A 25635-nucleotide genomic window follows, 5' to 3' on the forward strand; every position below is an offset into this window, starting at 1 on the left:
CGTACCAATTCGGTATCTAAAATATCATGGCGAGAGGAACGACTGAATAAAAAGAGGAAGAAAACCACGAAAATCCCATTCGTGCAGCTGCTCCAGGATGAGACACCTCCAAGTGGTATCGTAGGCTTTCTCGACGTCAAAGAATACACCTAGAAGGTGGTGATGGCGTAGGAAAGCTTGTTGTATAGCCGCCTACAGGAGGGCAAGGTTATCGAAAGTGGAGCGAAACCTTCTGAACCCACACTGAAAGCGGCTAAGGAGTTGCCAGGATTCTAACATCCAGACAAGGCGGCGGTTGACCAACCGCTCCAAGGTGTTTCCCATGCAACTAGTGAGGGCAACACTATGGTAGCTAGTCGGGCTCGTGCGGTCTTTCCCAGGTTTTAAAAAAGGGATTAAAACTGCCTCACGCCACGAGTCAGGAAAGTGACCTGACGCCCAAATGGCATTAAAAAGTGCGAGGAGGAGTTCTCTGTTGCGCAATGTGAGGTGCCATAGCATACCGTAATGGATCCTGTCGTGACCAGGGGATGTGTCACGAGCTCCAGACAATGCAGAATCCAGCTCCCTCGTAGAAAATGTGCAGTTGTAAGCTTCATGAGGGGTGGACTGGAAGTCCAGACTACACCTCTCAACAACCGATCTATGGCGCTGGAAACCCGGATCCTGACTGATTGTTGCAGTAACCGTGGCAAAATACGCTGCCATAGTCTCGGCAATGTCTCGCGGATCCGTGTGGAGAGCGCCGTTAGCCATTACAGAAGCCATGGGGCACCTCCATCCTCTCCCAGAAATTCTCCTGATGGTCCCCCTCACAATGGACCTTTTGGTGGAACGATTAATGGTGTTCAGGAACTGTTGCCACGACCTCTTCTACAGTGGCGCCTTACGACAGCGTCTAGGTGGTGGATTGAGTTACCACTTAATTCTCTGAAGTGAAACTTCTCCCCTGAGACAGTTGCAATTTGTAATAGTGTTACTATTTATCTCCGGAAACCCAAATTTTACACTTTTGCTTGTTCTCCACGTTGTGTCTCTGATTTCCTATATTAGAATGCCCTTGATGGCTACAAACAACATGTCAGATGGATCTCATAAGCGATCCTTATTTGTCATCGGAACAAGTTTAAAGCCATTATGTTTTAAAAATGTACGGCCACGAAATAAGCGTGGGTGCTAATTAATATGTTTACCGACTGGATTCTCAAATTCAGTTTACGAGAAAAGCATTAAGCGTGATTATTACTGATAATTTTCCGCAACGCTGCAATATTAAATTAAAATACATAAAGCATAGAAATCTCCCTACGGACACCACAAATGTATTGCAACCGTGAGATCCACGTATCATACGAAGCTTGAAATTTCACTACCAAAAGAACATACTTGCAATTGTAGGAAATCGAAGCACAGGGGGATTTCTCCCCAGTCTTTTAGATGCATTACAGATGTTTCGATTACGTACGTTGCGATCTGTATGGAAGTTAATGGCGCCAATGACATTTAGTGAAACGTTTGGGAAAGTTTTTACATTATTGGACGGTTCTACACTATTGCTGTTACACTTACCTACACTCTATAAATACACAACGACACACCTCCCACATTTCCACAAGAGAAGGGCCAAATTGCGTCGAAGAACAACACCCTTTCCGACAACGGCTGCACCCACCCTCTGGGATTCACAACTAAAAATGCCATACCATACTAATTTTACCGGGCGAATTTGTTGCAGTCCATGAGGACCTTGTTTTCCTACTGTTAGTCGCGGAAATACGACGCTAGTCATGCGTACATCCCCAGCCCTCTCACTCCTAACACTAACCAATAACCCTGGGTTCGGTGTGGGGCGGCGGAGGGGTGAAGTGGACTGCGGCATTCGTCGTGGGGTTGTGGACCACTGCGGCTGCGGCGGGGACGGAGCCTCTCCGTCTTTTCTAGGTGCCCGATTCACATACAATACAATACATACAACACTAACCAGTGTTACATTAGAGCCAACAAAATGTAAGAAATTTGACCGCGGCAGTCTCATGACATCTTCAGAAATTGCAAGAAAAAAAGGTTCAAATGGCACTGAGCACTATGGGACTTAACTTCTCAGGTCATCAGTCCCCTAGAACTTAGAACTATTTAAACCTAACTAACCTAAGGACATGACACACATCCATGCCCGAGGCAGGATTCGAACCTGCGACCGTAGCGGTCGCGCAGTTCCAGACTGTAGCGCCTAGAACCGCTCGGCCACTCCAGCCGGCAAATTGTAAGACATTGAAATACCCACCGCTCAGCAAAATCATTCTACGCCCTAAGAAAGGTCGCTACAATACCATCAAAACAACTCTTATTTTAGTATTTTTAAGTATTTTATTAGACGACGCGGCAGTGCACCAAAAAGGATTTTAAATGGACGATGACGAATATGACGATTGAATAAATACTGCAGTTTCTGTCCCCAGTACATAAAAATGTGGAACACCATTCAAAACACTCGCAGCTGTTTAAATGCTCATTCGAATGTTGACGTGAACAAATTCTGGACGACATCGAACAGTTTGTCGAAAGTTTTTTGTTCGAAAAGACACTGCAAAATACGACAACAGATTTTCCTAAGAAAAAACGAAAACGTGTTGCTTATGGACTTCCGGTCTTCAGTTTTTAAGTACAAGAGTAAATGTCGGCAGGAGATCGAATTCTCTAACAAACTTTGACGAGATCTAAACTACAGCATTATTGGACTTTTCTGCGTACACCACTTAACACGGAATTCTATTAACACTAAAAACAATTTCGGTCTCCTCAGTTTCGTGTTAAGAATTTTTCATTATCCTCTTCTTAGAGAATGTCCTTGTTCTTTCTAAAATGCTCAGAAATAGTTATATTTATCATACGTTACCTGGCACACGTAAATAATTTTGATTTACCGACACTCATTTAGCGCATAATGTCTAATGTGTGAATGCACATTTCAACAGATACAAGCATTTTTTGTTTGAATTTTAATTTATTGTTTTATTCGTTAAAGTTCAGTTTAGCAGCTATTTTCTGTTTTCAGCATTTGGTCACAGCTCTATTTTCACACCATTAAAAACATTAGCTCGCTGGAAAAATAATTTTTTATGTGCTATTGAGGGTGCAAGCAGTCAACCTGTTTGGTAGGATATAAGGTCTGACTACTGCGGATATTTTTCAGCGTACAGCACATGAACTGAATAGTTGCTTCCATTTGCCAGACCATAACAAAACATCATGTCTGCCGTTTCCTCTGTCTAGTAATAAGCTTACATTGTGACGGAAAGTGCGAAAATAAAACTCTTCATCTCAGCGTAGCACCTGCAACCTGCGTTCTCAGTTATTTGCTGGATGTTCCAATCTCTGTCTTCCTCTACAGTTTTTGCCCTCTACAGCTCCCTCTAGTACCATGGAAGTCATTCCCCGATGTCTTAACAGATGTCCTATCATCCTACCCCTTCTCCTTACCAGTGTTTTCCACATATTCCTTTCCTCTCCGATTCTGCGCAGAATCTTTTCATTCCTCATTTCATCAGTCCACCGAATTACCAACATTCGTCTGTAGCACCACATCTCAAATGCTTTGATTTTCTTCTGTTCCAGTTTTCCTACAGCCCATGTTTCACTACCACACTATGCTGTGCTCCAAATGTACATTCTCACAAATTTCTTCCTAAAAGTAAGGCAAATGTTAAATACTAGCAGACTTCTGTTGGCTAGGAATGCTCTTTTCGCTATTGTAAGTCTGCTTTGATGTGCTCCTTGCTCCGTCCGTCATGGGTTGTTTTGCGGCCAAGTTAGCAGAATTCCTTTACCTCATCTACTTCGTGACCATCAATCCTCATGTTTACTTTCTTGCAGTTCTTATTTTTGCTACTTTCTTCGATTTACTCGCAATCCATATTCTGTACTCGTTAGACTGTGATTCCATTCAACAGATCATGTAATTCTTCTTCACATTCACACAGGATTACAATGTCATCAGCGAATCGTATCATCATATCCTTTCATCTTGAATTTCAATTCCACTCCTGAAACTTTCTTCTCTTTCCATCACTGCTTCTTCGATGTATAGATTGAACAGTAGGGGGAAAGACTAGATCCCCAGGACACACCCTTTTTAATCCGAGCACTTCGTTCTTGGTCGTCAATTATCTTTCTTGGCTGTTGTACAAGTTGTACATTACCCGTTTTCCTCTATAGCTTATACCTATTTTTCTCATAATTTCGAACATCTTGCACCATTTGACATTACCGAAAGCTTTTTATAGATCGACAAATCCTATGAACGTTGCTTGATTTTTCTTTAGTCTTGTTTTCATGATCAACCGCAAGGTCACAACTGCCTAACTGATGCCTTTATCTTTCCTAAAGCCAAACTGATCGTCATGTAACACATCCTCAGTTTTTATCATCGACACGTAAGTCGTCCCATATGATAATATACAGAATGATGGAAAAGAAAATTGAAGGTAAAACTGCAATGTAATAAAAATATTTGACAGTCTAATCACAACACAGCCTGGTTCCAGCAGAACCAATGTATGTTCTGCACTTACCCAGAACCGTGAATACCGTTTACAGTAACAACACTAACAAATGTTTACTGCACGCCGTATCCAGGATAGTAACAAAGGAGTGTGTCCGCATTAGTTCACTGCATTTTATACATTATTCGTAGTAACAAAGAGCTTGCAATACAAGAGATGTGTTTCACACTATCGAAGATAAGGAAATGATCATAGCTCTTAAGGTATGCATTTTGGAGCCTGTATTTATTGGACTTTTTGTCTTGTTTTTGGTTCATATATTTCCTCACATTTATAATATTTTCCAATGACACACAATTAGCGCACAAGGCGTTATTTTGACAATGTCATACAGTCCAGGGTGTAAAGTTACGTTCTGATGTGTTAATTTTCAAAGATTCACTATTCAAACCCCCCAACCCCTAACCCCCCACAATCCCTCCTCGTATGAGGACGTTAGTCGGAGCACTAGCTCCGATATGTCAGAAAACCAACAATGGCTTTGTCAGTGATTCATAACATTCCCAAGCTAGAGTTAGGGTTAGATCCTTGCTCCTCCCGAATCCCAGGCCATTATCTCCAGGGGGAGGAACTTGGCTCTCCATTTCCTCCATATGAGAAACATGCTCGCTGAAAGATGTGTGCACTAATCAACATCCCTTGATTCCATTAGTGAACTAAAAGAACCGCCAATAGCTTCTTCAGAATAGAAACCGGAGATTTTACGACAGGAATGCGTTAAAGTTTCTCGAAGATTCTACTTATTGTTGTTTTTGTGGTCCTCAGTTCAAAGATTACAATGACGAACAGCTGCCAAGATGAGAAACATAGAAGCAGATATCCTGGGTGTAGAAAAGCAGCTTAAATAACTTAATAAAGGCAAGACCTCCGGTCCAGATTGTATACCAGCCAGGTTGCTTTCAGAGATTGCTGATAAAGTAGCTCCACATTTAGCAATTATATACAACCGCTCGCTCACATAAAGATCCGTACCTAAAGACTGGAAAATTGCTCAAGTCACACCAATACACAATAAGGGAAGTAGGAATAATCCACTGTTTAACAGGACCATATCACAAACGTCGATTTGCAGTAGGGTTTTGGAACATATACCGTGTTCGAACACTATGAAGCATCACGAAGAAAACGATTTATCGACACATAGCACGGATTCAGAAAATATAGTTCTTGTGAAACATAACTAGCTCTTCATACTCATGAAATAATGAGTGCTATCGACAGGGGATGTCAAATTGATTCAAAATTTTTAGATTTCCATAAGGCTTTCGACACCGTTCCTCACAAGCGTCTTCTAACCAAACTGTGTGCCTATGAAACATCGCCTCAGTTGTGTGACTGGATTCGTGATTTCCTGTCAGAAAGATCACAGTTCGTAGTAATATATGGAAAGTCATCGAGTAAAGTAATATCCGGTTTTCATCAAGAAAGTGTTATAGGCCCTCTATTGTTCCTGATCTTTGTTAACGACACAGGAGACAATCTGAGTAGCTGTCTTGGATTATTTGCAGATGATACTGTCATTTAACGTCTTGTAAAGTCATCATATGACCAAAACGAATTGAAAAACTATTTAGATAAGATATCTGCATGGTGCGAAAAGTGGTAATTTACCCTGAATAGAGAAAAGTGTGAAGTTATTCACGTAAATACTAAAAGACATCCGCTAAATTTCGATTACGCGATAAGCCACACAAATCTGAAGGCTGTGAATTCAATTAAATACTTAGGGATTACAGTTATAAATAACCTAAATTGGAACGATCGCATAGATAATGTTGTGGGTAGAGAAAACCAAAGACTGTGATTCATTGGCAGAACACTTAGACGGTGCAACAGGTCTACTAAAGAGACTGCTTACACCATGCTTGTCCGCTCTATTCTGGAGTATGCTGTGCAGTGTGGGATCCGCATCAGGTGGGACTGACGGATGACATCGGAAAACTTCAAAGAAGGGAAGCTCGATTTGTATTATCGCGAAATAAAGGAGGTAATGGCACAGACATGATTCGTGAATTTGAGTAGCAGTCACTATTTTATCGTCCATCTTTCACTTCCATAGATGGGCGCACTCCATACAAATACTTGCACAAAAGACCTCACACTTAAATCTGTACTCGATATTAACAAATTTCTCCTCTTCGGAAACGCTTCACTTGGCATCGCCAGTCTACGTTTTGTATCCTCTCTACTTCGACCATCATCAATTATTTTGCTGCCCAAATAGCAAAAGTCACCTACTACACTCCTGGAAATTGAAATAAGAACACCGTGAATTCATTGTCCCAGGAAGGGGAAACTTTATTGACACATTCCTGGGGTCAGATACATCACATGATCACACTGACAGAACCACAGGCACATAGACACAGGCAACAGAGCATGCACAATGTCGGCACTAGTACAGTGTATATCCACCTTTCGCAGCAATGCAGGCTGCTATTCTCCCATGGAGACGATCGTAGAGATGCTGGATGTAGTCCTGTGGAACGGCTTGCCATGCCATTTCCACCTGGCGCCTCAGTTGGACCAGCGTTCGTGCTGGACGTGCAGACCGCGTGAGACGACACTTCATCCAGTCCCAAACATGCTCAATGGGGGACAGATCCAGAGATCTTGCTGGCCAGGGTAGTTGACTTACACCTTCTAGAGCACGTTGGGTGGCACGGGATACATGCGGACGTGCATTGTCCTGTTGGAACAGCAAGTTCCCTTGCCGGTCTAGGAATGGTAGAACGATGGGTTCGATGACGGTTTGGATGTACCGTGCACTATTCAGTGTCCCCTCGACGATCACCAGTGGTGTACGGCCAGTGTAGGAGATCGCTCCCCACACCATGATGCCGGGTGTTGGCCCTGTGTGCCTCGGTCGTATGCAGTCCTGATTGTGGCGCTCACCTGCACGGCGCCAAACACGCATACGACCATCATTGGCACCAAGGCAGAAGCGACTCTCACCGCTGAAGACGACACGTCTCCATTCGTCCCTCCATTCACGCCTGTCGCGACACCACTGGAGGCGGGCTGCACGATGTTGGGGCGTGAGCGGAAGACGGCCTAACGGTGTGCGGGACCGTAGTCCAGCTTCATGGAGACGGTTGCGAATGGTCCTCGCCGATACCCCAGGAGCAACAGTGTCCCTAATTTGCTGGGAAGTGGCGGCGCGGTCCCCTACGGCACTGCGTCGGATCCTACGGTCTTGGCGTGCATTCGTGCGTCGCTGCGGTCCGGTCCCAGGTCGACGGGCACGTGCACCTTCCGCCGACCACTGGCGACAACATCGATGTACTGTGGAGACCTCACGCCCCACGTGTTGAGCAATTCGGCGGTACGTCCACCCGGCCTCCCGCATGCCCACTATACGCCCTCGCTCAAAGTCCGCCAACTGCACATACGGTTCACGTCCACGCTGTCGCGGCATGCTACCAGTGTTAAAGACTGCGATGGAGCTCCGTATGCCACGGCAAACTGGCTGACACTGACGGCGGCAGTGCACAAATGCTGCGCAGCTAGCGCCATTCGACGGCCAACACCGCGGTTCCTGGTGTGTCCGCTGTGCCGTGCGTGTGATCATTGCTTGTACAGCCCTCTCGCAGTGTCCGGAGCAAGTCTGGTGGATCTGACACACCGGTGTCAATGTGTTCTTTTTTCCATTTCCAGGAGTGTATTTTAAATGTGTTTCATTTCTTAATCTAATTCCCTCTGCACCCCCCCCCCCCCCCCCCCCGCCGATTTAATTTGACTACATTCCATTATCCTCGTTTTGCTTTTGTTGATCTTCATCTAGTATCCTACTTTCAAGACACTGTCCATTCCGTTCAACTGTCTTCCAGGTCCTTTGCTGTCTCTGACAGAATTACAGTGTCTCCAGCAAATCTCAAAGTTTTTATTTCTTCTTCCTGGATTTTAATTCCCACTTAGTTTCCTTTACTGCTTGCTCAGTATACAGATTGAGTAACATGGGGGATAGGCTACAACCCTGTCTCACTCCCTTCTCAACCACTGCGTCCCTTTCGTGCCCCTCGACTCTTTTAACTGGCATATGGTTCCTGTACGAATGGTAAACAGCCTTTCGCTCCCTGTAGTTTACCCCAGCCACCTTCAGAATTTGAAAGAGAGTATTCCAGGTAACACTGTCAAAAGCCTTTCATAAGTCTACAAATGTTAGAAACGTAGGTTTGCCTTTCCTTAATCTATCTTCTAAGATGAGTCGTAGAGTCAGTATTGCCTCACATGTTCCAGCATTTCTACGGAATCCAAACTGATTCTCCCTTCTACCAATTTTTCCATCGTTCTGTAAAGAATTTGTGTTAATATTTTACAACCGTGACTTATTAATTTAATAGCTCGGTAATTTCGCACCCGTCAGCAACTCCTTTCTTTGGAATAGGAATTATTATATTATTCTTGAAGTCTGAGGGTATTTTGCCTATCTCATACATCTTGCTCGCCGTATGGAAGAGTTTTCTCTTGCTCTCCCGAGGCTATCAGCAGTTCTAACGGAATGTTGTCTGCTCCCGTGGCTTTGTTTCGACTCAGGTCTTTCAGTGCTCTGTCAAATTCTTCACGGAGTATCATATCTCCCATCTCATCGTCACCTACGCCCTCTTCAATTTCTATAATATTGCCGTCGCTTACGTCACCCTCGTGTAGACCCTCTACATACTCCTGCCACCTTTCTGCCTTCCCTTCTTTACCTAGGACTTGTTTTCCATGTGATCTCTAAATATTCCTTGCCTTTTCACCAAAGTTCTCTTTAATGTTCCTGTATGCGGTATCTATCTCATCCCTATGATATATGCTTCTACATCCTTAAATTTGTCCTCTAAGCATTGCTGCATAGCCATTTTGCACTTCATGCCGATCTCATTTTTGAGGCGTTTGTATTCCTTTTCGCCTTTTCATTTACTGAATTTTTATATTTTCTCCTTTCGTCAATTAAATTCAGTATCTCTGCTGTTACCGAAGGTTTTCTACTAGCTCTCATCTTTCTACCTACTTCATCCTCTGCTGCCTTCACTATTTCATCTCTCAGAGCTACCCATTCTTCTTTCGCTGTATTCCTTTGCCCTGTTCTTGTCGATCCTACCCTCATACTTCCTCTGAACCTCCTTACAACCTCTGCTTATGTCAGTTTATCTAGGTCCGATCTTCTTGAATTCCTTCCTCTTTGCAGTTACTTCGTTTTTAATCAACAGTTGATAACCAATAAATTGTTGTCGGAGTGCACATCTGCTCTAGGAATGTCTTGCAATTTAAAACCTGGTTTCTAAATCTGTGTCTTACCATTATATAATCTATCTGAAACCTTCCGGTGTCTACAGATCTCTTCCACGTATACAGCCTTCTTCCATGATTCTTAAACCAAGTGTTAGCTATGATTCAGTTAAGCTCGACGCAAAATTCTACCAGGCGGCTTCCTCTTTCATTTCTTACCCCCAGTCCAAATTCACCTACCACTTTCTCTTCTCTTCCTTTTCCTAATGTGGAATTCCAGTCCGCCACGACTATTCTGTTTATACAGTGTATACAGTGGTAAATTTTTAGATAGTGTTGGAAACTATTTATCTATATGATAATGTATCCACATATGTGTGAGACTTACTGTTGATTGGGACGTTGGTACCCAGGAAGACGACGGCGATGTCGTTGTAGAGGTTGTTGGGGTTGTATTCGGAGTGCACAATCGCCGACCTGGTGACGATGGTCACGCGGCTAGGCTCAATAATGCTGAGACTGGTGAGTCAAAGTCTCACCTCCCACGTGCTGAACCTGTCGCAGCGAAAGAAGGTTACAGCACACATTAGCGTGACGAAGTAAGAAGATACTGACTTAATAGTATTCAGGAGAATTTTCTTCCTTCTTCTTCTTTTCGACAGCGTTAATCTATACCGTTATGGGCTCTACTGTACTCAAACTTTGGCAGTTTTACGTCTGTTTTCCTTTTCTGTCGTCGAAGTCGTTTGTTCCCTCAGAGAGGGCAGTCGTGTGCTCAGATTGTCTGTGGATCGCGTATTTTTTATCTGCAAAGGGCGTGAATATGCCGCGAACCGTCACTGTCAGCACAAATGTAAACTGTACTAGTTGACGGTGGCTCGATTACGTATCTGGGGAGCTGAATCTCGGAACAGGAAACGAAACTCGACATTCGATTCGATCTACCGTGGATGCAAAGAGTCTGAACAATGCGTAGGTGTAGAGAAAAAAACAAAACGTGACCAGCGAGAGGAACTGAACAACTAAGCACCGGAAACAGAGCACGGTGCGTGGTGAAGGCCTCAGCTAAGGAAGTGTAAATCAGCTTAAGAACGCAGCTCCGGTCTATCACTGCCGACAGGTTTGGGTCAGGGACTCTGCCTATAAAATGCGTTGAGAGCGCCTTCAGTGGCGGTGTGGTGCACTATTCTGCAGCGAAACCCACACCATATCTGCGTCCACATCGATGTCCACAGGTGGGAATGCTAATTCCGCCACCCCTGGAAAGGCCACGGGTCGGTGGGAGAATGTGCAGGCTGGAGTAATGGATGGTCCGTCTACATCAATGGGGATGAGAACAAATCCACGGGCGAGTGGCAAAAGTAAGGTGCTGGTTCCAATTCCATGTAGTCCGAAGTGGGAGTCACGGGAGCAACACCACACTACCCTATTCTGTGGGTGAAAGGACGGCAAAGGAAACAGTGAGGCTGGTATGCGCGCTGTATCAGTTTAGTCTACGGGTAGAAATATGCCATGACCGACACTGTCGCCCTGCTGACACGTAAACCCATTTAATGCGAAGCAAGAGCTGTTGAGGGCTCTGTGGAAGGGGCGGGCACGGGTGGAGTGGAGGCTTCTCTCTAGGCACTTGGCCCACCTTCAGAGCAGAGTTACTCGGCATTCTGTTTGAGCAGTTTCTGCATCTGCTCGAGCTGCAGCTTTTATTGCTGTTCCTGGAGGGACAACTGCTCATACTAACATCGCAAAAATGCGATCTCTGTGATGGCCACCAATTAAAACTACAAAAGAAAAAAAAAACGTCTCACGCATAAGAATATCCTACCTCGCCACTTTTGCATCCGCAAAACCACCACGCTCGGCACAAAATGGTTCAAATGGCTCTGAGCACTAAACATCTGAGGTCATCAGTTCCCTAGACTTTGAAACTACTTAAACCTAACTAACCTAAGGACATCACACACATCCATGGTCGGCCGGAGTGGCCGTGCGGTTCTGGGCGCTGCAGTATGGAGCCGAGTGACCGCTAAGGTCGCAGGTTCGAATCCTGCCTCGGGCATGGATGTGTGTGATGTCCTTAGGTTAGTTAGGTTTAATTAGTTCTAAGTTCTAGGCGACTGATGACCTCAGAAGTTAAGTCGCATAGTGCTCAGAACCGTTTGAACCATTTGAACACATCCATGCCCGAGGCAGTGTTGGAATCTGCGACTGTAGCAGTCGCGCGGTTCCAGACCGAAGCGCCTGGAATCGCTCGGCCACTGCGGCCGGCCTCTGCACAAACTGTTGCAAGCTATACTAGCCGACTACAAAGCCCGTGGCCTGAAACCCCAGAAGAAGGAATGAAAATTCGAAATGAGCTGATCTATCAGGGAACAGAGTCCGAACACTGCATATACCGTAGATAAGCGTGGAGGAAAACACAAAACGCACGCTGTAAATAGCACTGAACAACTAAGCACACGGAAATAGTGGAGGACAGGTCTGAGGTAGTCGAAATCATGTAAGAATTGACAGACTTGGCTTATCGCCACAGGCAGGAAACACATGGAGCAGTGGATCTGTAAAATTGTGAACTTCGGATGATGTCTGACGCTGAAGTGCAATTTCATCGCAGAGGCGGCAAGGGTAGTAAACAAGAGACATTTCGATGCCAGGACATAAAGTCTTTGTTAATTTCATTCCGTCTACTCAATTGAACGGTAAATACGCCTCGCACACAGACAGCATTTGAGAAAGGGCTGATAGATGGGCTCACAGAAGACGGTTGGAGTAATCGACGCATTGTTCGACATTTGAATAGGAGCGATGCTATTATTCGACGATGGCAACAGGAATTTGTGAACCATGGTGAACTGCATGCTAGGTGGGTAACCTTAACAGCATGCTAGGTGGGTAACCTTAATTAATTCCGTAAGTTGTCTTAGTGTCCTGTGGTTTAGTACAGAAACTATAAAACTATAGTACCATGTTTTGTAATTATTATTGTGTCTCCCAGATTTTAGTTATGTTTGATTGTGTCGAAATCATTTAATTGTTAATTTCTTGTTTGAGCTGTGCTTGTAGAACTAAATTGGGGTGATATCTAAGCTCTGTTTAGTTGTTACTGATCTATTGTTAGAAATTTTATGTTTATTTGTTAAGCTGAACTAATATGTGCACAGCCGATAGTCATAATCCAACGCCACTGAAATGCTACGTATCCATATCTAAATAGTGGCAACTAGAATAGCAACACCGCGACGGACAGCAAATAATGAAACTTCTGACAGGTTTTCGAGTATGATGTAGTAGGGGACTGGACGTAGAGCTAGGGGCTGATAGTCCAAACAGTCTGCTGCCAGCGCCGCTCTGGCGAGGCAGTTCTTGTCGAATGATTGTGGTAAACCTGGATGAAAATTGTTGTCTCGCTTGACAAGGGCATCATCTGTCGTTATTTACACCGCCTCTTTGATCACAGACTCTCCGATCCCTTTGGCACTGTACAGCACTATGACCTGTTCCAAGTTGTCATAAGGTGTGTCTGTCATTGTTTCTCTGTTCTGCAAATGATATAAAGGAACTCTTTTGTACGCTGCACCCAATGGCGCAAGATACTGCAGAGTGTTTGGTGTATCCACAACTAACATTGCAAACACCTAGTCGGCTTTAATGGACGGCACCACATTTTTAATTCTGCTATTATTCGGGAAAACACGGTTCATTTACATCTCTACATAGGCTTTCTTCCGGAGGTATCGAGCAGGAGTTATAGTTCGGTAGTTCGATAGATAGGCTGTTTCTCTCAGATACTTGACCTGTACATCTGGATGGGTAGCACAGAGCGTTTATTTGGCAAAGTCCTGCAGCTCCAAAGTTACGACCTGGTGTGATAATTTGGAAATAAACGTTAGATACATTACCCCAAGTTCCAACCCCCTCCTAAAAAACGAGAGACATAGAAATAAATACGAATTAGGCAGACTAGACATCTAGTCGATGGCGATGTCGTCAGAGTCTGAACACAAGCTCTGATGAGACAGTAAATGTGTGCTGGTATTGTCAAGGAACGATTTAGTTCCCGAATTCATGTGTAATAACTTAAGGATAAAGACCAGACCCTTACTCCTCCCAAATTGCTGTCCACTGTCTGCATATGAGGTACTTTATCGTTCAGGGACGTGTGTAGCGCAAAACATTCCTCGACTTCACCAGTGATGTAAAACATCTACCAGAAGCTTGTTCAGAATAGTAATATTTTGATTTCAATGGAGAGTTCTAGGAATGTGCAGTAGTTTCTCGCACGTTCTTATATAATGTCGAAAACGACTTTTTTTTATATGTGAACTAGTGACACATTCCTGCTTCATGCGGATAGTTCAAAGTATTTACGACGGACGAGTTCTCGGGGTTAGCGGTAATGCCGCCACCGCGCATGACTATGAATAAAAATCGGAGAACAACTAAGACCATTTAAGCAGTGCACGCCCGGGAAGTACTCAGGAGGCCTGAAAGTTGTCTGTTCCGTAGTTAATGGCGTTTGGAGCGATTTCTGAGGGAAATGAAGGGAGAACATCATGGTTTGATTAAAATATTTACAACCAATGCTAATAGGATATGTCTGTGTGTGTGTGTGTGTGTGTGTGTGTGTGTATGTGTGATTGGATATCACTGGGCGGATCGTGTCTTAAGGCGACAAATGAAGTAACATAAAAGCAAGCTTGTCCAATGTACATGTGTAGCCCGTGACGGCACTGGTTGATTGTACAGGTTTATTGACACAATTTTTTGTAGCGGACTCTCTGTGGCAGATTTTTTCGCCATACCATGCATAGAACCGTTCCTGCATTTAGCTCTGATACACGGAAAGCAGAAAGGTGAAAGTTCATTTACAGCTCCGCTGAAACAAGCGAACCAAAGCTGCATTCGTGGCTGAAGTAGATTTTTGGAAAATTTTTACACTTAGCATAAAAATTAAAAGTCACAGTTTTAGGATTCTCGTTTTTTTTTTTTTTTGCTATACAATTGCTCTCAGACTATTTCAGGGAAACTACTCAGTAAAATTATTTGATTCGCCCGCATATTATAGTCTTACATCGTAGCTTGATGGTTAAGTGATTATGTTTTCGTTATTGCCTATGTTTATTGTGATAATTTGAAATTAAATAACTCACTGTTCGTTCTTCAAAGAATCTGCAGTGAACTATAAGCGCGAATTGCGATTGCCAATCTGAGGTAAGCACAAACTGGCAGTGTGAACTGCTCTCCTTTTTTCGAAATGCGTCCCCGACCACCTATAGCATGGGATTTCTGAATCCTATTCCGTCCTCTATGTTTAAGGAATTAAGAAGATCATGCCCATGTCTGTTTCCTTCAGTTTATATGTGGATAGATAGATGATAGAAGATCCACTGTTATGTCAGTGTTGCCTGCATCTCTGCTCCCACCCACATTTACAAGGCCCTCCAAATCATCGAACGCCATACACTCCACACGGCTCCTGTTCGACCTTTCCTTCCAACTGTAACCTGGCTTTGTTCCCTTCCCTCCCCAGGGCCCCCCCTTTCCGTCTCCCCTCCTTCTCCGAGAGCGAATTTTCCTCCTCCGCCCCCCCCCCCCCCCTCTGCGTCCCTGCACCCTCTCCTCAATAGTGTCCCTCCCTCGTCCTTCTGTTCCACCTTTTTTGTTTTCTATATTCCGCCATGTTTTCTTCTGTATATTGTTTTAAATGTCTTCCTGTCTATTTTTGTCTCTCAGCTGAAGAGCAGCGCTTATGCTGCTGCCAGCCTGCCCCTGATGGGGAACGGAAATAACAATAAAGGGAAAAAAAAGGAAATGATAGAAAAATGGTTCAAATGGCTCGGAGCACTATGGGACTCAACTGCTGTGGTCATTAGTCCCCTAGAACTTAGAACTACTTAAACCTATCTAACCTAAGGACATCACACACATCCACGCCCGAGGCAGGACTCGAACCTGCGACCGCAGCATTCGCACGGCTCCGGACTGCGCGCCTAGAACCGCGAGACCACCGCGGCCGGCAAAATGATAGAAGAGCGAGAGAAGATAGAATGCAGAAGACAGATAAATGCTAGGTAGGCTAACACGGTAGATAGTGTTGCGCTGTTTCAGATGAGGGCAAATGCCGGTCCCTTAAGGCAGGAAGAGTGCAATTCATAGTATATTGAAGATGACTTCATACAGGATACCAGCCCATCTCCTGAAGTTGATCAGTAGGAAGCTTGTCGAAACATTGCTTCAAGGCAGTATTGTTTTGAGGTAATAACACAGGAAGATTTCGTCAGTGCAATTCGACGTCAAATCTTATAATTGCAAATGAACGTAGTCTTCTTCCGTATATATATGAGACCACCTTCTGGATCTTGGCGTTGGTACATTGGTTTTACTCACCCGGAGGCGCAGTGCCCCGCTGTTAGGACGACAGAGGCGGAGATCAGCGACCCGCCACACAGGTAGGAGTAGTCCATGACGACGGACGCCTGGTGTGGGAACTGGCCAAGTGAGGCTGGGGTGCCACCTATAATGCGGCCAGCAGCCTCTTCAGCCTTTGGGTGTCCAGCTGAAACAGGCGGAAACTGGTCATGGGTTGGCAGTTTACTGAAACACTTAAGGAGGGATTTGGGAATATTTCAAGTTTAAGTCCTGGTTGTGTCTATATATTCAGATAAAACTGCCACAAGTCACACAAAACATACACTGCCCAACTTAAAAAATGAAATATCACGAAGAGGTGGTGAGATGACAATATCACTTCGTACACATGCAATCGGCATGTATAAATGACAAGTGGAATGTCCACCAAAGTGAATTACTGTTCTTCGTGTTTGGTGTTGTTGGTAGGATATACAAGAAGCGGGATCAATATCAGATGTTGAATGATCACTGTGAAGAACACGGAGATGCTCTATACTCGCGTGAGACACCATTATGAACATCTGAAAGAGTTTGAAAGGGGCCTCATTGTTGGTCTCCATTTGGCCGGCTGGTCGAATCGTGTAATGTCCAAATTTGTGGGACATTCAGACATGACAGTGACCCGAAATTGGCCTGCAAAGGAAATGTAAAGGCAGGCATACTTGTCTTCAATGCTCTGGTCGACGACTTCTGACAATCACAAGCGAGGACCAACTTGTTGTGAATCGAGCTGATTGTAACCCGCCGGCCGGAGTGGCCGTGCGGTTCTAGGCGCTATAGTCTGGTACTGAGCGACCGCTACGGTCGCAGGTTCGAATCCTGCCTCGGGCATGGATGTGTGTGATGTCCTTAGGTTAGTTAGGTTTAATTAGTTCTAAGTTCTAGGTGACTGATGACTTCACAAGTTAAGTCGCATAGTGCTCAGAGTCATTTGAACCATTTGATTGTAACCCCTTCATATCAGCGCCTGCCACCCGAGCACAGGTAACAGATCCACTGCAACATTCTGTGTCATCCCACAACATAGACATTTGCGTTTGGAGGGGTACCACGCCCAGGAACACCAGCTCGTCTTCATGAGTTATCTCTCAAGCGACAGTAGCTTGGTGGCAACTTTCAACAAGACAGTGCTCGTTCAAATATGTCATGTGTCACTGTGAACTGTCTGCCTGATGTTGACGTACTACCGTGGCCAGCAGGACCCCAATCTGCCCTTATAGGACATTTATGGCATCTGTGTAGATGTGCCAGTACACTAAGGACCAGTATAAACAGTTGCAGACCAACTTGTCTCAGGAGAGGATACAATGGCCTTCTGACAACCTTCCCAACAGACTCACTGCTTGCATCCAGGTGAGAGGCGGTGCAACGTCACACTGATATGTGGGACACACTGGTAAGTTTTTTTAAAATTTGACTTGAAATTGTAATCTCTGCAATAACATCATACACCCTCTCAACCTATGATGTGTGTGCTTCTGTCATTTTCTCACGTAATGTAATTCACTGTTACCGACTTCGCTCATCAGATGAAAGCATCAGAGCAATGATTGTAATTTAGCGTGTTGTGCCTTTTACTGACCGACTATATGTGAAGTTGTTGTTAAATACTGTAATTTGGGCAGATGTGATGTTGCTCACCCATAAGGGGAGAAGCTGATATTAGCGAGCCTAATACTGTGCGACATGTGGCTGTATCGTGTGAATATTAATTAAAACGGTCGCCGTGTACCCCGTAGGCGACCCCTACGTTTTTTAAAAATGATGTCCAGTTTCTGTGTTAACCGGTACTGTGACCTCCATATACAATTTACCTTTTGTACTGTCTGTAAAATACTGCTATTTGTGAATTATCGTATAGAATTTGCAGTAGATCCACAAACTCTGCAAACCACTGTGAAAAGCGTGGCAGAGGGTACTTACCATCATTTCCTCCAGTGAAATTCACGTACAGAGCGTGGGAAGAATGATTGCTTACATTCATCTGTCAGCACATTATTTGTCTCATCCCGTCTTGAGAATAATTACAGGAGCAATAAATAGGGGGCTATAGTATATTCCTATACTTCTTACTCATCGTCTTCGACATATCGTCGAAGCAGGAAGCGGAAGACTTGCCTACAACAGAGTGCCAAATTCAACCAGGAGAAGCACAGACCCAACTCGCCGGCTCAAAGAACGCCCCATGGCGTGGGACGGGAGAAATCAAAAACACTTTCCCTATACTCAAAACACACTGTGAATGACGTTGAGGATTATTTAAGACAACTTTGACAAAATGAGGATCCCAAAGCAAGCAAATAACACGCACGGAAAGTCTAGAGGATATACCCAGACGCATGAGAAAATTACATTGCGCATGTGGTGGTGCATAATACCAAAAATGCCTAAGGGTAAACAGCGGAGACATACAATCTGTAATAAACCACCATAAAGCAACCGATAGTCTTTCGCATTACAGTCAAAATTAGATAAAATGCCTCCATGCCTTAGCTCAGTCTGGTTGTTCAGTGTGAGTTGCGGGTACAGTTCCATGGCACGCACCGTCTCCACCTCTTCTAATACATAAATAGTGAGACACTTTTCCTGTGTAAGTAATATTCTTAAATTTTTAGTCGTGTGACCACGGAGTGTTCATACTCTCAAAAGTCAGTACTCAAGGCAGTCCTTGAACTTTGTGCTCTCTGAGCCACCCATGGACCCACGTCCACTCTGCCACGCGTAACGAGTAAGGCAATAGTCATACATGATACAATAAACCCCTGTTGCCTGATATTTTTGACAAGTCATCTGTACTCTGTATCTCACTCTCTCACCCAATTTTCCAGGCGTAGAGAACGCAGGTCTTACACTTTTTTGCCGTGACGTGTGAACCGTGCTGGCCCCAGCTTATGCGTTGGTTTAAACCTTGACTGTTACTCTGTGTTTGGTTTCCCGCAGTTATTACGGTAATGCCATGTTTCTTCCTCTTTCTACGTGTAGCAACAGCAGTGTGTATCGATATTCGCACCTTGTACTATCTTTGGTCTGGTGCTTATAGTTTCTAGCTAGCCGGTGTGCGGCAGTCGGTCGGTTGGTGTGTATGAGCCAGGAACTCTCCGCGCAGCGCAGTGGGCCGGGCCCGCTGGCAGTCTCTACGCAGTGTCGGAGTGTGTGGGAGCTGTTCCGATTGCTACGAGGTTCGTGGCTCACCGACCCAGGACATCAAAATTGAGTGTTTATTTAATTACCGAAGCCAGTCTATTAACATTGTGCCGTTGGTTTTCATGGTTGGCTGTTGGGGAGTTGCCCGTGAGCAACAGCGAGCGTTCGAGCTGGCGATAGTTTGGCAACCATCCGGTGGACTTTAACTGTATTTGAAGTCCAAGTGCACCAGCGGATTTTCTGCCTTGTGGCCGTTAGTGACCTGCCCTGGCTGCTGATGTAAAATTCAGGCAGTGTCCTTTCGTCATCGTGTTGTCACTGTCCAACACATGTGTGTAGTTTTGAGAGATTATGCAAACTTGGTTGTGGGCGGCTACGCCTTATACGTTTTGGCTTTGGAGTTTTGTCGGTGGGTCTGTTGACTGTTTCTTGGTTGGATTGCCAGCGGATCGGATATACACTCCTGGAAATTGAAATAAGAACACCGTGAATTCATTGTCCCAGGAAGGGGAAACTTTATTGACACATTCCTGGGGTCAGATACATCACGTGATCACACTGACAGAACCACAGGCACATAGACACAGGCAACAGAGCATGCACAATGTCGGCACTAGTACAGTGTATATCCACCTTTCGCAGCAATGCAGGCTGCTATTCTCCCATGGAGACGATCGTAGAGATGCTGGATGTAGTCCTGTGGAACGGCTTGCCATGCCATTTCCACCTGGCGCCTCAGTTGGACCAGCGTTCGTGCTGGACGTGCAGACCGCGTGAGACGACGCTTCATCCAGTCCCAAACATGCTCAATGGGGGACAGATCCGGAGATCTTGCTGGCCAGGGTAGTTGACTTACACCTTCTAGAGCACGTTGGGTGGCACGGGATACATGCGGACGTGCATTGTCCTGTTGGAACAGCAAGTTCCCTTGCCGGTCTAGGAATGGTAGAACGATGGGTTCGATGACGGTTTGGATGTACCGTGCACTATTCAGTGTCCCTTCGACGATCACCAGTGGTGTACGGGCAGTGTAGGAGATCGCTCCCCACACCATGATGCCGGGTGTTGGCCCTGTTTGCCTCGGTCGTATGCAGTCCTGATTGTGGCGCTCACCTGCACGGCGCCAAACACGCATACGACCATCATTGGCACCAAGGCAGAAGCGACTCTCATCGCTGAAGACGACACGTCTCCATTCGTCCCTCCATTCACGCCTGTCGCGACACCACTGGAGGTGGGCTGCACGATGTTGGGGCGTGAGCGGAAGACGGCCTAACGGTGTGCGGGACCGTAGCCCAGCTTCATGGAGACGGTTGCGAATGGTCCTCGCCGATACCCCAGGAGCAACAGTGTCCCTAATTTGCTGGGAAGTGGCGGTGCGGTCCCCTACGGCACTGCGTAGGATCCTACGGTCTTGGCGTGCATCCGTGCGTCGCTGTGGTCCGGTCCCAGGTCGACGGGCACGTGCACCTTCCGCCGACCACTGGCGACAACATCGATGTACTGTGGAGATCTCACGCCCCACGTGTTGAGCAATTCGGCGGTACGTCCACCCGGCCTCCCGCATGCCCACTATACGCCCTCGCTCAAAGTCCGTCAACTGCACATACGGTTCACGTCCACGCTGTCGCGGCATGCTACCAGTGTTAAAGACTGCGATGGAGCTCCGTATGCCACGGCAAACTGGCCGACACTGACGGCGGCGGTGCACAAATGCTGCGCAGCTAGCACCATTCGACGGCCAACACCGCGGTTCCTGGTGTGTCCGCTGTGCCGCGCGTGTGATCATTGCTTGTACAGCCCTCTCGCAGTGTCCGGAGCAAGTATGGTGGGTCTGACACACCGGTGTCAATGTGTTCTTTTTTCCATTTCCAGGAGTGTAGTTGGGCCGACTACCAGTCTCCCCTAAGCGAACGTTAATATTTCAAGTGCAGACCGACCCCTGGAAACCTCTGAGCGGCGCTGGTTGTACTGGCTTTTCTTATTGCTGTTTGTGTATTTTAATGGCTCGTAGCCGATGCTTTGAATCTGTATGCCTGCAGCCGCTTTAAAATTGAAAGTTCCTTTCTTGTCACGTCTTGCATTGTTTGGGCCATCAGCCTCATTAATTTTTTTTTTCTGGGTAAAGCTTTGGGCGGTCTGCCTTTTGAAAATTTATTGTTGTTGTGTTTTTTTAAATTATGGGCCTTCTTCCGTCTTAAAATTTAAATTCCTTACTTGTTAAATCTCAGATTGTTTGGGCCTTCAGCCTCATTTGAAATATTATTTAAGCATAAAACCGTGCACTTTCTGCCCTTTGAAAAATTATTGTAGTTATGTTTTAAATCATGGGCCTTCAGCCGTTTTAAACATTAAAGAGGTTGTGCCCTTAAGCCATTAGATTGTGTGACATATTCATTCGATAGTTAAGGTCGGAAATTTGCGCTGTTATGTTTGGGCAATGAAATGTGTAAGACCTTCGGTACACACACCATCAGATTATTTGACTTGTCGCTCTAACAAAGTAGACAAGTATCAGCAATATGTCTCGTGCTCTTATCGTGACATGTTTATCTTCTGCCGTTAGGTCAGACGATAGAAATGCCACTTGCGCGCTTAGAGTAGCAGATTGACGGTCACCAACTTTAAACAGAACTTGATTAATTTTCACATATATTTATTAAAATAATAACAAGCATAAAAATAAATTAACTTGGTTCTGGATGCTATTTACAATTGACAATCTGAAGTTCCTTTGGTCTTGGTGCGTTAATCTTATTCTCACATATCTCTGATACTTGATACAGTGTCTATACATTTTTCTTCATGGCTATGTACAGGAATATGATAATCTTATTGGGCGCAGACTGAAACTTGACTACAGACAAATGCAGACTAATGCAGACTGACTAATCGGAGGTCAGCACACTCGTTATAATACCTCAAGCGTTCAGGTGTCACAGCGCGAGTGTGAACCGCGAGGAGAAAAGGTTCTACATTAGCAGCAGTCTCATTGGCTGCGTGACATATTAATACGCGGATCGGTGGAAGCAGAATTTGGTCCGTCTCTAAGACAGCACCATCTCGTAGTGCGGAGATGGACGAGCGCTGCGCCTGCGCTGTTGTGCTTAGCTGGGCGCGCTCTAGGGGGAAAGTTGTGTACGCGCTGACTACGCAGAACTATGTACACAACAGGCAACTAAATAAAGTTATATGTGTTCGAGTGTAACTGACAGCCGCTCATTTTTGGCCCTTTTCCACAATTCCAACTACCTGTTCTGTGTTACGGATTTAACCCGGAGATTCAACATGATTAATAACTTTTTTCCTAAATTTCACCTCTTTTTTCCTACGTATGATAGTTGCTATGATGCGAGTCGATAACTGTTACGTTCTGAGAAGCCAGATCTTACATCCTCGCTACTAATGATAAAAGGGTGGAGGGTGGTCAAAGGATCTGACGTCGTGGGATATGGATAAGCAAGCAAAAGATTAGTTGAGACAAGTGCACTTTAAATGAATACGAGGGCTACTCGGAAAGTAAGGTCTGATCGGTCGCTAAATGGAAACCAGTGTGAAATTCAAAATGTTTTCTTTGAAATAGTTAGCTAGACGTTCCATTTACTTCTCTACATAGTCGCCGCTCAGGCTTCGACATTTGTCGTGGCGTTGTACCAACTTTCCAACGGCCTCGTCATAGAACGCAGCCGCCTGTGCTTTCCGCCAAGTCTCTACGCTAATCTACAGTTTGTTGTCTGTGCCAAAATGTTGTCTTCATAGCCAGCGGCTCATGTGAGCAGAAATGAAACTCAGTGGGTGCCAATTACAGGCTGTATTATTGGTAATCAAACAATGTCCATCGAAAACATTGCAGGAGCATCTTCATTGCTCCTGTAGAGTGCGGGCGAGAATTGTCATGATGAAGGAAATGCATGACACTAATGTTATGTGGGTTGAATAGCTTCAAGCGAAATGTCTCACCAGAACCTCACACTTGACGAGAAACACTTTTTTCGAGGTATCCTTACGTGCTCACTGTGCGCTCAAAACTGAAAAGAGCGACTTGACGCTCCCTGTCGTTTCCATTTCGCGATCGATCTGGTCTTAATTTGCGAATGACCCTCGCATATTATTCTCGACTTGTCCGGCAGAACTGGTACACTGTTGACAGCTTGTGGCAGACGCGCCTAGCCATAAGCGTCTAAGTAAACTGACCGTTTGCCAGCAGGGCTATGAGCTACTCGGTGTAACGTTCGGAAGCATCTCGCGTCACAGAAGTAAACTCGACTAGAAGACTGGTGCCCAGGTGCCCTCCAGTTATAATACCGTCCTCGTGTTCTTCATTGGTCGCCGGCCTGGAGGTTCCTCATCGGTGGCGATGTGCTCGCGACGCCCGGAGGAACTTTCTAAGCACCGCCTCCGGAAGTTTCGATAAGCTACGACACTACAGTAATGTCGTCAGATGTTGCAGATACGTCGATGACATATAAGTTTTGCGGAGGAGCACCAAGGACAACAGCTGTGAGATTGTCCATGAGAACACCCAGTTCACTATACAGCGAAGGGGGGAGGGTTGGTTATCGTATTTAGAGCTGAAGATTTGCCTTCACGATTCTCTTTTTGACATCTATAGTAAAACCTCCGCCACAGATGTTGTTATTCATCGTAGTTTTAATCACCCGCTTCCATATAAGATGGGTGCTTTACGGTCTGTGCTACACTCCTAATGTTCCCCTGTGACGTGAAGCCTAGGAATTTTGTATCATTCTTCACCCTGTCCAGGTCAATGAAAACGACAGGAATTTTTGACCGGTATTAATAAGAGCATACTTCGCAAAAATGCCTAGTTTGTTACTCGACAGCCGGCCGCTGTGGCCGAGCGGTTGTAGGCGCTTCAGTCCGGAACCGCGCTGCTGCTGCGGTGGCAGGTTCGAATCGTGCCTCGGGCATGGATGTGTGTGATATCCTTAGGTTAGTTAGGTTTAAGTACTTCTGAGTCTAGGGGACTGATGACGTCAGATGTTAAGTCCCATAGCGCTTAGAGCCATTTGAACCATTTTTTGTTACTCGACAGGGAGTGAGGACGAGAGGAAGGAGGCTTTTCATATTATGTGACGGAGGGAAGATGGATGGGAGAATGGGTTCGTACGTTATGAGAGGATTTCGTTTTACAATAAAATTTCGGAAGAAACCGGTAAGCTTCTCAAGGCAAAAGTTTAAGAGCTGCTCTCTTCATCCCTGACAAGCTGGGTCAAAGAGTGAGACAGAGAGAGCAGAGGTCATGTCATAAATATCAGGTCACACAGGTTTATCGTATCCAGTGTGACGATTGCCGTATGTGTTACGCATACTAACCGTCAGCTCGATGTAAAGTTCAGAGAGCACGCAAATTTGAGAACTTCAAGGTCTGCGTTGAGCTCCCGTTTCCGGTAGTATGGTCACTTTGTGCTCGATGTGCCTAAAAATTTGAGAATTTTACACAGGGAGAAAAAGAGTAACACCGTAAATTTTTTGAGATGGAAATCATGCATGGCATGAAATTGTATCCGAAAATGACTTGAACAAATGGATCGAGCTAAGGCATGATGGAATTTCGTGTAATCTTGACTCTATTGCGAGAGCCTAGTGGTTCCTTTAACCTAGTTTATTACAGCTGTTTGTCTCCCTTGTTTACCCTTAGGCATTTTTGGTTTTGTGAGCTTTTCCTTACAATGTATTCGGCTGTGCCACCAACGTATGCGCAATATAATTTGCTCATCCGTCTGGTTTTATCCTCTATAATTTACATACGTGATATCTGCTTGCTTTGTAACCCTTATTTTGTCATAACTGGTGTCAATAATTACCAACATTTATAGCATGTTTTGAGTATAGGGGATGAGGTTTTTGGTTTCTCCAGTCCAAAGACATGGTGGCGACTCAACGCGATGTATACTTTCATACACCATGTAGTCCCTCACGTGCACTGCGGCCGGTGGTTGTTACAGCAGACCTGGGTCGCTCTGCATTGTCGATAAGCGTTCTGCTTCCTGTCTCGATGACATGTTGCTTGAAGTCCAGCATCTCACTTTCACTCGTTGTTACGTGGCACTCCCGACGCCCAACTTTTTCATCAATTACCATGTTCCATTGACTATCCTGTGGCATTAAATATGGAGGTCGCACTTTTCGTATTCTGCGTCAAGTTGTTTATCATGTTTTCTTAAGAGCAGTTGTATTTCATCTAGTGTCATAATTTAGCGCTTTTGGTGCTGGTAGTACTTTGATGTAATGGGTTCAACCACTATCATTGTTAATGCCTTGTTGTTTAGATATACACCTGATGATG

At 45.2% G+C, this 25635-nt stretch overlaps 1 protein-coding gene across 1 annotated transcript in view; it reads right to left on the reverse strand.

Moving 5' to 3' along the window:
• LOC124775623 (brachyurin-like) overlaps positions 1-25430 on the reverse strand; it is a 51865-nt gene extending 26435 nt beyond the window's left edge. The window contains exons 1-3 of the mRNA XM_047250452.1: positions 25268-25430; positions 16161-16329; positions 10165-10295 (exon numbers count right to left, since the gene is read on the reverse strand). Of these exons, the coding sequence (XP_047106408.1) occupies positions 10165-10295; positions 16161-16329; positions 25268-25430 (463 nt within the window). The remainder of the gene's footprint in view (positions 1-10164; positions 10296-16160; positions 16330-25267) is intronic.
• Positions 25431-25635: the final 205 nt, after the last annotated feature.

The sequence above is a fragment of the Schistocerca piceifrons genome, chromosome 2 (genome assembly GCF_021461385.2).
Source record: "Schistocerca piceifrons isolate TAMUIC-IGC-003096 chromosome 2, iqSchPice1.1, whole genome shotgun sequence".
NCBI lineage: Eukaryota > Metazoa > Arthropoda > Insecta > Orthoptera > Acrididae > Schistocerca > Schistocerca piceifrons.